The sequence below is a fragment of the Desmodus rotundus genome, chromosome 11, assembly GCF_022682495.2.
Source record: "Desmodus rotundus isolate HL8 chromosome 11, HLdesRot8A.1, whole genome shotgun sequence".
NCBI classification, from domain to species: Eukaryota; Metazoa; Chordata; class Mammalia; order Chiroptera; family Phyllostomidae; genus Desmodus; species Desmodus rotundus.
This window is the reverse complement of record NC_071397.1, coordinates 81,220,397-81,232,772: the sequence shown is the minus strand read 5'-3', so window position 1 is coordinate 81,232,772 and position 12,376 is coordinate 81,220,397. Positions and strand designations below refer to the sequence as shown.

At 34.0% G+C, this 12,376-nt stretch overlaps 1 protein-coding gene across 12 annotated transcripts in view; it reads left to right on the top strand.

The window, feature by feature from the left end:
* Window positions 1–12,376, top strand: part of AHI1 (Abelson helper integration site 1) — a 183,274-nt gene that overhangs the window by 45,498 nt on the left and 125,400 nt on the right. For all 12 annotated transcript variants that reach the window (XM_053913963.2, XM_053913961.2, XM_053913962.2 and 9 more), the window contains 2 exons: window positions 1,339–1,469; window positions 2,762–2,902. In XM_053913963.2, coding sequence (XP_053769938.1) covers window positions 1,339–1,469; window positions 2,762–2,902 — 272 coding nt within the window. The remainder of the gene's footprint in view (window positions 1–1,338; window positions 1,470–2,761; window positions 2,903–12,376) is intronic.

The following is a 12,376-nucleotide window of genomic DNA, read 5'->3' as shown; positions in this document are numbered from 1 at the left end:
GTCAGATTTCCGAAGATCAGGCCTAAGGAGTTTGGTTATTCTCTTTTTAAGCAACATAGTTTTCAGTTTAAGATTGTACTTGATCCCTAGAGGCAAACTGCTTCGAATGAAATGTGGCCTTGTCCACCCCTTACTAGCTAATTTTCTTCTCTGTGCCTCTTTTCTCATCACTCAAATGGAAGAAATAATATATGTATTCATAAGGGTTTGGAGGGGAATAAACTAGTTTATACATGTAAAGTACTTAAAATATTACAGCACATGGCATGGACTGCAGAAATGTTTGACCCTGTGACCTCAGATCTGAGAATTTATGTTAAGATAATATAAAACAGTGCAAGAAATTAGACAACAGCATGAAGGTTACCAGAGAGGAAGGGGGTGCGAGATGAAGAAGAGGTCAAATATGTGGTGACTAGACTTTGGCTGGTGAGCACACAGTGGAATATACAGATGATCTGTTATGAAATTGCACACTTGAAACCTATATAATGTTATTAACCAGTGTCATGCCAATAAATTTAATAAAAATGAATAAAGCAGCGCAAAAAATACACTTGTACACAAGATTATTCATAGAAATGTTCGTGGTAGGGGAAAGCTGGAAACATTGTGCGATGTTTAGCAACAGAATATTTCTTAAGATATATTTAGATGATGGTATAACATGTACCTATTAAAATGATATTGCATACTCTATTCTGGTATGGAGGGCCATTGCTTCTGATTATTTTGATGACTGGAAAAAGCAGATAACAGAACGGTGTGTGTAATACCCTCTCTGTACACTAGGGATGTTAATAGTACCTAACTGGCATGTGGTAAGCATTAAACAGTGTTAGCTATTTTTCATAAGCAAAAAAGCCTAGAAGGCTGTATATCATATTTAATAGATGATTTAATAATATGTTCTGTCAAATATTTCTGCAAGGATCAAGTGTGATTTTTAAAATTTATCACATCAAAAAATATAAAAATTCTGTCCCTTCTTTAGCAACCAGCTCAAATGCTACTTCTATAAAGTAGTCTCTTTTCATAGCTAGAGATAATTTTTCTTACCCAGATCTGCAAAGTACTCTTTCTTTTCTTATCTTGTGGCAATTCTGCATCCACTTTCTATTTTATATTGATGCATTCCTCTCTCTCCTATTGATTTTAAGCTCCCTGAGTTCTAGCACTATCTCTTCTTTCTTCTGCAACCATTATAGAATGTTTCCCACATAACAGATTTTCAAAAATTATTTGTTAAATGCAAATGAAGTATTTAAAAGTTTTTACCAATATTAAAAGTCTTTACCACATAGATTCTACATTTGTAAAATCTTTTTTTGTTTATAGATTAGCAGCAAGGAAATTTGTAGGAGCAGCAAACTACCGGGAGAAGATTCACAGTACTTTGACCCCGTGCGGGACTTTTCTCTTTGCCGGCAGCGAGGATGGGGTAGTGTATGTGTGGAACCCAGAAACGGGTAAATCCTTCATTGATCTGCAAAAAAAAATTCTTTCGGTTTTTGAAGAAGTGTAAAAACTACCATTTTATGGAATAATTTTCAAGGAAATTCTGACTGTAGGTTCAGATTATGTTTTTCAGAATTGGAACGCTGATAATGGAAATCAACTGCAGTTTAAATTTATATTAAATTCTCTTCCTTGTTTTTGATATATTCATGGGTTTTGAATTTTACATTATAATTTAAGGTTTATTCTTTCCTTGTCTATAATGAGATATTGTGAATCTTAGAGAAGTATTTAATGATGACCGTAATATAAAATACAAATGTTATGAGCTGAATTTGGAATATAACTAGATATACAAGTGGTGAAACATCTACAATGTATTCTTGTTAGAAACATTCCTGTCAACATTTTTGATGTGTGAAACTTAATAGCAGTTCACCTGAATTACTGTAATCTAATAAAACACACTATTTCATTGGGAAGTTCATTTGTGCCTTATCTTTGTCTTTCAAAAAAAAAAGCTAAAACTACATAAATATTTTTAGCAATAAATGGAAAGAATTTTATAAAATTCATTGTATATGTAATATTTTCATGACCAGTATTTAATTACTTTTTGTTTATTCTCCTGGTCTTCCCTTTAGGCATTTTTGACTAGTCGGTTCACTTAGGTTTTTCTTTCTTTTCTTAACTGCATTTTGATACGTTAGTATCAATTCAAAAATGTTAAATCTCTTTTCCCCTTCAGTGAATGGATCTAGAGTTTTTGCTCTTTGGATTCTACTTTTCATAGGTTTTTTAGACCTCTGCTGTAGGCCTCTTCTGGCCATTAGTCATACATATCAAAAAAATCATACATATTTTTAAAGCAGATGGTACCTCATACAGCATCTGGAAAATAATTAATTCCCCACCAAGCCTCCCCCAAGCTGAGAGCTTCTTTAGTTTCGGAGCCCTGCAGTTTCCCCGTTGTCTCTGGAGTTCTTTGCTAGCTGACATTGGCTCAGCCCTGTCAGATGGCAGAGTTGGGTACCTCTCTGCTTCTGAACTCCGCCTTTCCTTTGTGCCTTTAAAACCTCATGGAAGAGTTTGGATTGAGAAGTAGGAAGAGGAGGGCCAAAAGAATGAAAAATAAAGATCATTATTTAATACAGCAGTACTCAAATATTTATAAGTATTTGAAGTTTTCACATAAATACCATGAGCTTCATCATTACTTTCTGTACATATTTTTGATAAGTTGCAGAATAATCTTCTAATGAGAAATAGCAATACAAATTATTGAATGTCTTTTCTTATTTAGGAGAACAAGTAGCAGTGTATTCTGACCTGCCATTTAAGTCACCCATTCGAGACATTTCTTACCATCCACTTGAAAATATGGTTGCATTTTGTGCATTTGGGCAGAATGAGCCAATTCTTCTGTATATTTATGATTTCCATGGTAAGTCCACTTCTTGATAAGTAAATAATATTTAGAGTATTACATTTAGACTGAACCAGGAATCATGAATTCTGTGAAAACTGTCATTCTTTGTATTAATAAAACTCTCTTGAATATATTGTAAGAGCCAAGCAGATAAAATAGATTGTTATTATGTTATAATATTTTATTTTTCCCTAAGTACTGTTGTTCTGGAGTTTATATATCAGCAAAAACACATGTAACAGTTGTACCCTTATGTTGGAACCACAGAAAGGTAGATATCACTTTCTTTATAAATCAATTTAAATAAACAAAATGCACCCAAAAATTATTTGGTAATGTTAACCAAATTTAAAAGCTAAGTAACATTTAGGAAATATGGATCTTTAATGTGTTCAGTTGAATACTGAGTTAATTTCTTATTCTGTGTTTTTTTCTTTTACTAAAGCACATCATTTTAATAAGTTGTAGTTTTAAGAGTTTCGTAACATGAAGAGAAGGCAAGAAACTACTGTCAATGAAAGAAAGACCCAGAATTAAAAATCTAGTATCTTTTTCTACTCTAAAATTTCACTGTTCTATCATTCTGAAAAAGAAGGAAATAAAGACTGGGTACATTTTTCAGGAATAACAGGGCAAGAATATATGGATCTATGCTATTTTTTATATATTTCTTTTTTTTAAATTTTTATTGTTATTCAAGCTTTTTAATATATTTCTTTAGTTTCTGTCCTGATAATAGGAGTTTGTTGTTCTGCACTGTACTGATAGTACTGTCGATCTCAAAATTGCAATTCATTTTTTTCATGTATTAAAAATTTTATTCAGTTTTTTGATTTGTTTAGGGTGTCATGTATTATTCACTGTGTTTGCTAAGCTAGCAAAGCTTGCACACACTGTCATAACTGCATTAATATACAAAAATGTATATATAGGCAACATTAATGTGGGAGTATTTAAACAACATGCTTTAAAATAATAAAATGTGAATGGTTAAGTCTATTGCATTTATACAGATCGAATTGGTTAATGGTTGTGTTAAGTACTAAGTTATTAAACAATTAAGTTCTAAACCTGAAGTTTTTTTTTTTATCATACTATGGATTTTACTATGTCTCCTCAGGCAAATTATTTTAGAAAATAATGTGTAAAATTGAGACATTTTAAAGAACTCTACAGAGAAGAAATAATGAATCTTGTTAGTGTACACGTTTATGGAACACTATTACTAATGGTAGAGTTGTTAAATAACACAAGACCATTTACGACTACAAGCGAATATTAGCACAAATAAACACTGCCTTAATTACAGGGAAAGACAAATGGGTTTCTCAAGTTATCCATTGTCCAAGTCTGGTTAAAACATGTGTCTAGAAACAGGTCTTCCTTTGTAGCCCCTAAATCTTCACACGAAGGAGAAGAATTACACCTGAGGACTTCATGATTGGAACTGTTGTACAGGAAATAGGCAGCACAGTTATTTCCTCAGACTCGAGAAGTTTCACAACAGTCTTCATTCAATTTCTAATTTACTTTTTAGGCTTTTGAAATTTTCACTACAAATGTAAGTTCTACTGTTATCTTTTTTTTTCTTCAGGGTTTTCTTGTTTGTTTGTTTGTTTGTTTTGTCATTAATAGAGGGATTTCATCATTAGATTAGCCCAGTCACATTTGCCCATCTGGTTTTTAGATAATAGGTTTTCAACTGAGAAGTTTATTTTAGAAGCATAAGTAGAAAGAGCAGTGTTTTAGGAGAGCAGAAACATGGGTTTTAGGTTCAGTTCTGCTGCCTTAGTGACCTGGCACAAGGCTCTTGCCCTCCTAAAGCTCCATTTCCTTACCTAGTGAATGGTACTACTACTGCTGATACCTGTGCTACCGAAAGAGTTACTTGTGAAGATACCCTGAGACAGGAGCTGTGAGTGTACTTTGTAAATCAGTAAGCACTAGATTAAAATAAACAAAGAAAGGTAAAATACGTTGTTATCATGCTCATCTGACCAGTACACACTTGACTTTATGGAAACTTATGTTTTCGGATGCTGATACGCATCTATATATGGAACAGAATTGAAAAAGGTTTTTTTTCCTATCTTTTTCTTTTGGCAGCCTTTTTGTTCTATTGATTAGAGTGTATACCTTTTTAGGTCAATTGTATTAGAAAATAAATTCATGATGTTAAGAACATCATGTTATAACCACACTACCTTAACATGGAAGAGGAAGGAGTTCCAAGTGTTTTAGAAATGATCAAATAATACACATGAAATTAAAATTATTTTGTGCAATGTATTTAGAACACATTTTTAAAATATTCTAACACACCTTTACAAACAAATGAAAACTTAAAATGTTTTTAACACATTTTCCTAACTCTTTGCTGCTTGCTTTTAAACAGAAGCAGCTTCAGAAGAAGTTACATAATCTCAAGAAATCCAAGATTTAATGTAGTTCTTGTGCATGTTATCTCCATAAAAAAATGAAAAGTTGTTTCAGACTCTAACGTAATTTACTCATTAAATATAGGCCAAAATCATCAAGTGCAATAGCCTTAAATATTTTATTGAAAATTATAATGTTTATTATTGACATAAGTTTGCCTTACATTTTTATTTATTTTTTTAATAGGGGAATATTTTGCCCAGACTTTCTTGTCTGCAAAAAAAGTATATATATAGCTTTACATAAATGTTTTAACAGTACAAAATTTGAAAAATATAGAACAGTTACATGGCTTTTAAATTGTAATTATCAGAGCTGCTGATAACTAGGTAATTTTCAAGGAAAATGGAGGAAGGTTTTTTAAAAATAAGTTAAATAAGCTGCAAATGAGACCACAATGGTAGCTAAATGTATCATCCATCTTTCAGTTCTAGCAAAATCTGTGAAGAGTCAGCAAGCATCTTTCTCTGTTAAGCATATGTTCAGGTTGTGGTCTTTTGGGTCTTTCATCCTACTGACTTCTTGCTTTTTTTGGTAAGAAATATGATTTTTACTTTCAGAAGGCAGTTTTATTTGCCTGATGTTGAACGGTTTAATCATCTAGTAATACAAAATTTAGTCACAGAGCAATGTACTTTAAGGATTCCCACAATAACAAGAGTACTAGTCAGAGAAACGGCTTCTACTGACTTAAATTTACAAAACTAGACCTTAGCAATAACGTTCTGTTATTGATCAATATTTATCTACCTCAATCTCCAGGATCCCCCTCTACATTTAATCATAATCATAGCTCATACTTACAAAGCACTTTCCATATTCCTGGGACTGTTGTAAGCACTTTACATGTACTCGATTTCCCACAATAATCTTATGAGATAGGTTCTATAGTTACCCCAATTTATAGGAGCCGGGTCTTGGATCCGTAGAGGCTGGACTTGGAGTCTGTGATCTTATTAGTGATCTCTTTAGTGATCTACACTAAACTGCCTTTTTAGCAAATTTCCTGAAATAATAGTTTTTGGTTGTCTAATAAGCGAACCTTTTTTCCCCTACAATGCCATTTACCCTGTGCTTCTCTGTATAGTATGTGTTTCTTTGTATCCTCCATGGTTGCAGGTATTTATAATGCCCTGTTTGTCTTTGAATTAGCAGTACAGTACCTAGTCAGAATGATGACACATTATGAATATACATTTAGAATTTTTTATTTTTTATGTATTTAATTGACTATGCTATTACAGTTGTCCCATTTCCTCCATTATTCCTTTCTGCCCAGCACCTCCCTTCCCACCTCATCCCCCCTTAGTTCTTTTCCATGGGTTGTACATACATATAAGTTCTTTGGCTTCTACATTTCCTATACTATTCTTAACCTCCCCCTCGAGGGGGGAGGATGGGAGAAAAGGTACAGGAAATAAGAAGCATAAATGGTAGGTACAAAAAAAAATTTAGTATTTTAAATAGTACCAAATTTGGGAAGTTCTCAGCATTATTTGAGAACTTGATAATTTGAGGTAATAAGCCTAATTTTTCACTAGGGGGCAGTATCTTCTCTTGAGTCAGTATTGACTCTGGAGTGCTTTTCAGTCACTCTTCGGCAAGACAAATCTTTATTAAGCACCTGTAATGTTTCAGATTGAACAAGGCTATGAAACCCAGGAATCACACTCAGATTATTATGCTGTATTCCATTATTTTGTGTTTTCGAAGGAGTTGATTAAACCTCTGGGAGAACTTTAGTTAAACTGAAAAGCAATCTCTATTATTGACATTAATATTATTTTATTTGTAGAATTCATATTTATTAATGACCACTTATATTGTCATTGTCAGTAGCTTTATTTTTCACATTGTGACATGCTTTACCAGAGTTCAGAGCAATGTATAGCTTTAGACTCCTATAAAAATTCTGTTATATAACTTCCATGGTGTTCATAATGCCCTGTGACTAACACAGCATCTGGTATACTACTGATGTGCAATCAGTGTTTGAAACAAGAACCACAGATTCTGTAAAGTAGCATGCTTCCCTTAACTGTTACAAAATTACAGAATGAAAGGCAGGGTCAGTTCATAGATTTGGGGCTAATGATAATAGTGGTAGTAGTAGCTAAGATCTGTCAGGGATTTACTATGTGTCTCCTACTGTTATGAACACTTCCCATATATTATCTCACGTGGAACTCCCCACACCCCGTGAAATAGAAACTATTATCCTCATTTTGCAGATGATGAGCTGGGGTACCGGGAGAATGAAGTAATTTACCTACGGCCACACAGCTGGTGAATGGTCAAGCTACCGTTGATTCTAGGCTGTATGACTCCAGAGCCCCTGTTCTGCAACCATTAAGCTGTCAGCCACAGCTATGGATGTGATCTGTGCATTTCTTGTGTCATGGAGGACCTTAAATTAAGAATGTAGGAAAATATTCCCGTGGTGAAACGTGTTGTTTGTTTTCAATTTTAATATTTCGGAGAACCCCTTAAGTTTAAAAGGAACATTGCTTATCTAGTATTATTGTTAATAGTTTACTCCTTCATAAATTTGCAAGGTAATGACAATGCCTCACACCATTCTCAATGTAGTCTAAAATACACATTTTCTTTATTATGTAGCATTACATTCTCATGTAACTACTTTTGCAGTATTTCTTTGCAATAAGGTAGTGTCTAGTTGAAATAAACTTTTTATCCATAGTTTTATGTGTAATTTAATGGTATTCTTGAAGTCCTAATGATGAATAATTGGAAGGCATGTGCAGATATTATAATCTTCATACTTGAATAAGATTATGCAGTAACAAAAGTAACTAATTGTAAGTCAGAATTTTAAATGTCTATTATTAGCCTATTAAGATAAATTAAAAAATAATATGCTACATTTTTAAGGCATGCTGAAATTACCTATTTCTTGGTTATATCCTGAATCATCTATTTTAATATTCTTCACTAATGGATACTTTGATTTGAAAGCTTATGTCATGTAAGGATTTAAGACATGGAACACTTAGTCAACTTAATGGCTTTGAGCATAAACCAGACCCCTAAATTCTTCATCCAGGTCTTGGTGCTTTTTAAAATGCACCAAGCCCTGGCTGGTTAGCTGAGTTGGTTAGAGCATCGTCCTGATATGCCAATGTTGTGGGTTTGATCCCTGGGCAGGGCACGTACAAGCATCAACCAATGAATGCATAAACAAGTGGAACAACAAATCACATCAGTATCTGTCTCTGTCTCTCTCTCTTCCCCCCTCCCTCCCCCCTTCCTCTCCACTCCCCTTCCCTCCCTCCCTCTCTTCCTCCTCACTGTCTCCTCCTCTTCTCCTTCCCTCCCTCCCCCTCCCTCCTTTCCTCCCTCTCTCCAATCAATCAATCAATCAATAACAAAAATAAAGTACACCAAGAAAGAAGAAAGGTGTGGTGCAAAATAAACAACAGTGTGGTGGGAAAGGCCGGAGTAGGAGTTAAGAGTATTGGAGTTCTAGACAAAATGCCATCGCTTTGTTTGATCATGGTACAATAATCTAATGTTTCTGCACCTGTTTTTAACCTGTAAAATTTAAATAATACCTTTTCTGTTTGATCTCAGTATTTTGTCAAAGGATAAAATGAAACTATAAAGCAAAACGAAGCCAAGGTGCAGTTGAAAAATTCTAGCTATTTTCTGTAACAATAGACGCATGACACACTTTCAGTGGATTCGCATGATGAGTGATTATGAGTTGGTAATGGACTAGGAAATCAACAAAAGGACAATAACACATATTTCAGGGAATTTGGAAATAATATACTGTATTTCGGTGTTCAGCTAATGGATTTGCCAAATGATGACAGTTGCTGTCCCATTTGGTTGGCTATGAGACATGAATCTGTTCCACTTTCTTGTATAGCATTTTGAACAATTTTTTTAGTAACACTTATTATTTTTGCTTGACATATAAAGTGTGTCAAGGAAATACAAGATTACTAACACACCCTCAAATACACCCCAGCTACTAGAATGTAAGTGTTACTCAGTAGAGCTTCTCGGACTCGTCTGCATAGTAGTTTAAGATTGGCTGAAACAGGAACAAGTCAGGCCCAGTGAAATACAATAAAAAACAGTATAAGCCCTTGACCAGTCTTGTTTTAGTCTATTTGGATGGCTTAGAAACAACAGAATTTTATTTATTGTAGTTCTGAAATCTGGGAAGTCCAAGACCAAGGCACCACCAGATGCAGTGTCCAGTGAGCGTCTGCTTCCTCATTCATAGACTGCACCTGCTGGCTGCAGCTTTACCTGGTGGACGGGGCAAGGGAGCTCTCTGGGGCCCCTTTCACAAGGGCACTAATCCCACTCATGGAGGTTCTGCTCTCAGGATCTAATCACCTCCTAAAAAATTCACCTCCTGATACCATCCCCTTGGCCATTCGATTTCAACAGATGAATTTTAGGGGAGGGCACAGACACTACAGAAATTCTCCATGTACAGCAAAGGTTAGAGGAAGAGAAGGAGGGTGCTGCATGACTGCTGAATGCTGGGAAACCAGAGAAGTAGCCTACCAGCTTACGTTAATCATATTGTAACTAGAAATAGAATAACTTAGAAGCTGAGGAATGAGATATCCAGTGGGATGACTATATAGTAGCAGGGTAGTACATAATAACAGGTCTTGAACAAAGAAATTAAATGTTAAACTAAAAGGAAATCTCACTGTTAATATAGTGTAAGTGGAAGAATATGTTGTGATTTTAGTTGTACTTTATTATAAAGTCAGTAACATAAAGATACTAGTAATAACAAACCTTGGATTTGACCCAAAAGCAAAGGACACTGGATTAAAATATCTTCTTTCCTCCATTCTGCCTCCTATAAAGATAAAAAAATCTCCTGAGAAAATCACATTATTTTTTAAAATTGGTTAAGTCCAGAAGATACACAGAACTTACATAAATTGAAGGACCATCAATTCTGAAAACATTTTGAGAGTTATTTTTAATTCTTCAAAATTTAGAATCCAAAATTATAGCTAATGGAGGTAATTTTAGAGGTATTTTGATTGAAAAACATTCCTTTAAGCAAATATAGCTGCCACCTCTGCGTTCTCAGCACCGTGTCCATTTCTCTGCTATGCTGCTAAGCACATAGCGGTAATTTTCTACTGACCTCTAAAAGATTCAGACCCCAAGAGGAGGTTGGTATCCTTGTATTTGCAGAGTCTGTTACAGGGCACTCCTTAAAAATGGCTGTGAGACTCTTAAAATTGAGTTTTAAACATACCAGGAAAGAGTAGAGCTAAGTTTTAAGTGTACAAAGTTAAGTTAGCACAAAGAAGAGAAAATGAAGAAACACAGTTATTTAGTTGCAACATCATACATACTCCAGCGATGGCCTCTGTAAAAGTGTTTTAGAAACCTTTGAAATGTCAGATGCATAGAGCTGAAGGAATTTCAGAAGTTGTCTATTATAAGCTATTTTTACAGTGAGGTAATGGGTATGACCTTACACAAATAGATGAATAATCTGTTTAAGGTGGGGGAGGGGAAGAGTGGAAGAACAGAAGCGAGCCGCTTCCTCCTGTTTCTAATAGCTGAGAAACTAGGTCTCTGAACATTTCTGTTAATTTTTTAATGGCTGTCTCCACAGAACAGAGGTGCTGAACGTAAAGTAGGGTGTTGATTTGATCCCTTTAAATTCAGTCAGAGGGCTTTTGTATAGAAAATTCCCTTTAGACGACTGAACCAAGTTCATAGTTGGAGTTTATTTTGTTACCTGCATCTACTTAAGGCATTTTTAACCCTTTTTTCAAAGGCATCTTAATGCCTGGAAAAATAAAGAGATAAATATTTAGGCAAAGACTTCTATTTTCTTTACTAGTTAAAATCCTGTTTTTTTTTAAAAAAAAAATCATGCTCAGCATAGCATCATACTTACAAATTACGGTTTGGCAAAAAGAATAAGATAAATACCTAAATCCTGCTCTCCTGTGTAACTGTTGCTTGTATCCGTGTATGTGCTTCCGTGCATGGCCTCTGGCCCAGAGCTTAAAGTGAAATCATGGCTAGTGTGAATCTTGCAAATACGAAAACATACGGAGTTAGAAAATGCCATTAAATAGTGAAACTCAGCTTTACTTTCCATTCATAGCAGCAAAAATCAATGAAATGTTACAAGGACAATTTTGAAAGGCAAGTAAGGCAAAGATCCTGGAACCTGATTTTCATGTGTTGATTTATTCATTCCTGACGTATGTACTAATGTTAAACCTTCTAAATTCCAACCCACAAGTTACCTGTAAAGTTTCCGTTGTTCTTTAAACTACCTTTGAATATTTGAGAATAAAATAAATGTTCTGAGTGTTATGAAAAGAGGTCCAAAATATGTACTGAAAAGTAGTAGTCAAACCCAGAAAAATCTAAGTGTAGAAACAGCTGCACTTCCATCTAAGACCAGTAATTGGTATTAAGGAATGTGCATCACTGAACAGGTGATGGTAAGCAGGCTTTCTCCCATTCCTTAGTACTTATGACCATCAAGGTCTGCAGGGAGAGAACACTCATTATTTAGAGTGTGTGAATGAATTAGTACGTGAATATAAAGAACAAAGACCTAAAATTTTTAATATGTGCTGTCTCAAATTCATGGTTAGTGAAACCAAGGTTGATAACTAAAAAATAATAATTTAAAAATCACCCTCTTGTATGTTATATTTATTATATTGTTTTATAAACTATTTTTTCTTACAATTAATAATACATTATGAGCAATTTTCCATCATGATAATTATATTTTTATACATAATTTTAGTGGCTGAATTTCCTTTCATTAAATGAATGTCATAATTCATTTAAACAGCTATTGTTGCACACTTCTACTGTTACATGTTTTTTAAGAATTTTAAAAATACTTTAGTAAATGCCTGGCTATCCTCATTGAATTTATTCCTTAGGAAAAAATATCTTCATGTACAATGGGTCAGTTAAACATGTTTTAAAAAAGCATCACTTTCTAATTCCCATATTTTTCTTACTAATTCCTTCTCATTATTAGTGAGGTTGAATATATTT